General features: G+C 42.1%; 1 protein-coding gene across 1 annotated transcript; it reads right to left on the bottom strand.

The window, feature by feature from the left end:
- Positions 1-264: 264 nt before the first annotated feature.
- Positions 265-1,254, bottom strand: LOC311054270 (chemerin-like receptor 1; the record flags this gene model as incomplete). The annotated part of the gene is made up of 1 exon (XM_084070146.1): positions 265-1,254. The coding sequence occupies one exon, from the start codon at positions 1,252-1,254 to the stop codon at positions 265-267; it is 990 nt and encodes a 329-aa protein (XP_083926272.1).
- Between the last annotated feature and the right edge of the window lie 3,478 nt (positions 1,255-4,732).

The following is a 4,732-nucleotide window of genomic DNA, read 5'->3' as shown; positions in this document are numbered from 1 at the left end:
TAAGCTCCATCATTTTGCTATTATTCAGAAAAAGGAGAAGAAATAAAAGGAGGGAGCACAGGGAGAAGGAGAGCAGGGAGAAAAATAAAAACTCAAACATTAGAGATGCATGTCAAAGAGAACCTCCAAACAATGCTGTTTTTTTTTTTCAACTGTTACTTCAACATATTGTTTTGGATATTTTTCATCATCGTTTCAATCTTGGAGAACGTACTGAGAATAAAGGCCATTTATTTACATATTGAAGTACATTCAAAGACAACCCTAAACCTGTGTCTCAGACGAGGCAGTCTCTTGACGGGTGCTCCTTGGGTTTGTGGAAGTGTTGGTCTGAGGCAGCTCCTCAGTGAAGGCTTTCTCCAGCACCTTTAGGACAGAGCTGCGAAATACATCCTTTAAATCCTGACCCATGAACACGTACAGCAGCGGGTTCAGGCAGCTGTTGAGAAGTGCCAGGCAGGCGGCTATGGGAAACCCGTAAATGGTGACCGCACGATCCACTGTGTCACTGTGCTCTGTCACAAACTTAATCAGAGACGCGATGTGAAAGGGAGCCCAGCACAGGAAAAATGCAGTGATAACAGTTGCTATGATTTTGAAGGAGCGACTTGATTGGCTGGCCAGCGAGCGATTATTCCTGAGCCGGTAGATGATGACAGAATAGCAGGAGACGATGACGGTGAAAGGGACCACAAACCCCATGAGAAAGCGAGTGATGTAGTGTCCGGTGGGTGCAAAGTTGTCGGAGCACACGATGATGTCCTTACCGCCGCGGTAGGAGGGCTTTGTGTCCCTAGAGATGATGTAAGGGGAGCTGAGAGCCAAGGCCAGCACCCAGACACCCAGACTCACCCAAGACGCCTTCCTCACACTGCGGTGGTTCTGGACCCACACTGGACACACCACGCATACACATCTGTCAACACTGATGACCGTCAGGGTGTAGATGCTGGCGCACATGTTCATGTAGAATGCGGTAGCGTTAATTTTGCACATGAATTTGCCAAAAGGCCAGTGGCCGTCCAGAGCCACGTATGTGATTCTCAGGGGCAGGAACGCCGTAACCAGGAAGTTGGCCACAGCGAGGTTGAGGTACCACACGGTGTTGACGGTTTTCTCCATTTTGAAGCCCGTCGCCCAGATGACGACGCCGTTTCCCAAGACGCCGAGCGCAAGGACCAGGTCTAAAATGACGAGGTACGCGATCTTGAGGGATATTTGAATTGCAGACCCGTTTCCACCAGACGGATCCATCTCTTTATTGTGATAAATACAGATGTGCCACTTCAAAACTTCACACGTTACTGTTCTTTCCCTGAAAGTGGCCTGAAAATGCATTTTTTTCCTACCTTTTCTGCCCTTAAAATGCACTGTTTTGCCCCTGAAAAGAAGTTGTCACTACACACCCCCGTTTTTCCCTTCAACAGACATCCATATACATGAGAACAAAAGAATGTGTGTTGAATAAGGTGTCAGACTCATTATGAGGCGAAAGGTGATTTGACCAGTTGCTCAAATTAATTAGCATCATAAAAGCAGTGATCATCAAAATAATTCATCATTTTAAATGCCCTTCTTTGTCCCTCTTATTGCCCTGGGAATCCCCTGAAAATGTACTGTCTTGGCGATGGCAGGACATGTGAAGTTTTGAAGTGGCACATCTGTAGCAGTTGTGTTCATAATCTCCATCGTCCACCTAAAATAACAAAACAAAGGTTAATGCTTTGTTTTAACAGGCCATTTATTATTATACTAAAATTATTTGGTGCCAGGGACCCCCATACGAGATTTGTTTTGTTAAACTGAATACCCTGCACACATGATTGCTGCCAAACGCTCATACAGCAGCTGATGAAATTTCACACATCAACATTTTGTAAGTGATATATTTATTTATGTTAAAATAAGTTTTAAAAGCCTCTATATCCTAGATAGCAAAATAAAAGTAAAATAAAAGATACCTGTTTCAAAGTGTTGTGAAGAGGCGTCCGTCAGAGAAGTGTCTTGTTCTATCTGTGGTCGGTGAACACTGAGGAGCTCACAGCACCCTATATGTGTCGTATGCGTGACAGCCAACCATAGTGCATCTTTGCTGAGAGGTAAAAATAACAACCATGTGAAATGGGGAAGCTGCATTTGTTTATTATCAAAAGCGAGCCGCTGAGTTTGTGGAAGTGTTGGCGGGGCTGAACTTGACCTCCACTAGCCCCCCCCCGCGTAGCGGGCCACATGCGCGTGTGTAGTTAGATGACCATAAGACAACATTAACAACACACTCTACCTATCCAAAGCTATAATTAAATACAATGATTGTGATGCTATGTTAAAGGTGTAGTGAAATGAAAAATATGTTTTCACACTTTTACAGCATATCCGTGGTCATCATATGGGCATACCTAACAATGGATGCCAAAATTAAAAAAAACAAAACATTTTTGTGTATTTTTATATCTAAAGTCCCTAAAAAGCCAATCTTAATTACTTCCTGTAAACGAAAACGTGCTGCGTGATGACATAACGCAGCCTTCATGAATATAAATGAATCTTGATTACATGCACCTGTTTGATTCCCATAGCTGCACGTTCTTCAAACAAAGCTGATTTTAATTACAGAGATACTCCGTTTTGAATCTCATTGAAGATGAGTGTATTACTCATTTTAAACTTCATCTGCACACTAAAATATGTATCTGAAAACATTATAGGTTAGAAATAAGCCAGGTAGTAGCAAACGTGCTTCACTGGCCGTCTCTCTCTCACTTGTAAAGAAACACTAGCCGTGTTGCGCACGGCTGAAATGATTGAGATCCAACGGCGCCTATGAGTGTTGGTCTGAGGCAGCTCTTCAGTGAAGGCTTTTTCCTTTAGCACCTTTAGGATAGAGCGAAACTTATGTTGATGCTATATCAACACATTTTACTGGGAACCACCTGGAACCCCCTCAAGGACCCTTTAATAAATACTTTGATCGTATTTGTTGTTTTCCAGGAGGGGAGAAGAAGTAGACACACACACACACACACACACACACGCGCACGCGCACACACACACACACACACACACACACACACACACACACACACACACACACACACACACACACACACACACACACACACAGACACAGACACAGACACACACACACACACGCGCGCACACGCACACGCACACGCACACGCACACACACACTATTTCAGTATAAGACATCATCCAGTGAATCATTGTGATGGAGGATGTCCTGTACGTATGTGTGAGTGTTGTGGTTTGACACACAGAAAACACCCTAACAGCAGCCGACACCCTGCTGCTGCTGCTTCACTGTTTACTATTCTGTTACTAGTTGACACTCATAATGTTGTTTTGTGTATTTAAAACACTCATCATGCCTTTTAAAGTATTTTAAAACAAGCCTCTTTATTTTATTGCAAAAATAAAAATATAGAACCCAGAGCCCAACTTTTATTTACCTTCCCTGTATCCATAGCAACAGAAGCTGTCAGCTGTTTAGTGAGGCTCAACTACAGTTCAAATCAAGATACAAAACAATAGACAGACAGACCAGGTCAGGTTATTGTGGCCTCCTGGTGGCGCTATAATAGGGCAATGTGAAAAGGGTGCCATTTCTTGGGCCTTTCACGGCAATCGGACACTGCATTCATGATTTGAGGCATTTTGTTCCCAAAATGTGTTTTTGCTTAATTAGAGGAGTTGTGAGCTTGTAGATCGGCTATTTTTGGCAAAGAGTTATAGAGGGGAAAAGAGAGCAGCAAAAGTTTATCTGAAACACAATTTTATACAATATAGAGGGGGGTCCCTGCTTCATCTCTCTCTCAGCTAGGGGGGTCCTTGGCCTGAAAACGTTGAAGACCCCAGCTGTAGGATGATCAAGTAAGGCATTCATTTACAAAAAAAAACACAAAAAGTTTAAAATATGGAGATAAGAGGTTTCTGCCCAACAGCAACGATATATAACACATAAATAAATAAATAAATAAAAAAAACCTATTAAAAGCTTGAAGATTGAAAAAGTAATCGATGGACTAATTGCTTAAAGAAAATAATCAATAGTTGCAGGCAGGCCTAGTTATACGCTCCAGGAACAGGTTTGACATTAATCCATTAAGACCAGGAAACGCATCATCTGTGTCATTTTAAGATTTTATTTGGCTATTAAAAAAATTGCAGATATACAAGCTCATAGTTTGAGATTGAAGATCTGCTTTTTTTTGTTGAAAAAACTTGGAAAATGTGTGCAAATCTTTGAATATATGTTTTAAAGCGAACATTTTTTAACTTCGATCTGTGCTTCTGGGGGGTCCCTGGAACAACATATTTTGAGATGGGGGCGGTCCGTGGCCAAATACATATCATATTGGCGGTCCTTGACATGAAGAAGTTGGAGCACCGCTGACATTTTAGAAAACATTTTTAGATATGTATTTGGCCGCGGACCCTCATCTCAAAATGTGTTGTTCCAGGGACCCCCCATGAAGCAAAGATTTGAGTTACAAATGTTCGCTTAAAAAAATATATATATATATATATTCAAAGATTTGCGCACATTTTCAAAAAATAGCAGATCTACAAGCTCGTAGCGCGGCACTCGGTGCCGCGCTACGAGCTTGTAGATCTGCTATTTTTTTGAATAGCCCAAATAAATCTCAAAATGACACGGCTGCGTTCCTGGCCTTAACGGGTTAATCTCCACATGTGGACAATTAGATAGATTAGC

This window comes from Gymnoscopelus microlampas, assembly GCF_963454915.1.
Source record: "Gymnoscopelus microlampas genome assembly, chromosome: 10".
Lineage (NCBI taxonomy): Eukaryota > Metazoa > Chordata > Actinopteri > Myctophiformes > Myctophidae > Gymnoscopelus > Gymnoscopelus microlampas.
The sequence above is the reverse complement of the archived record's forward strand: the minus strand, read 5'-3'. Positions and strand labels throughout refer to the sequence as shown.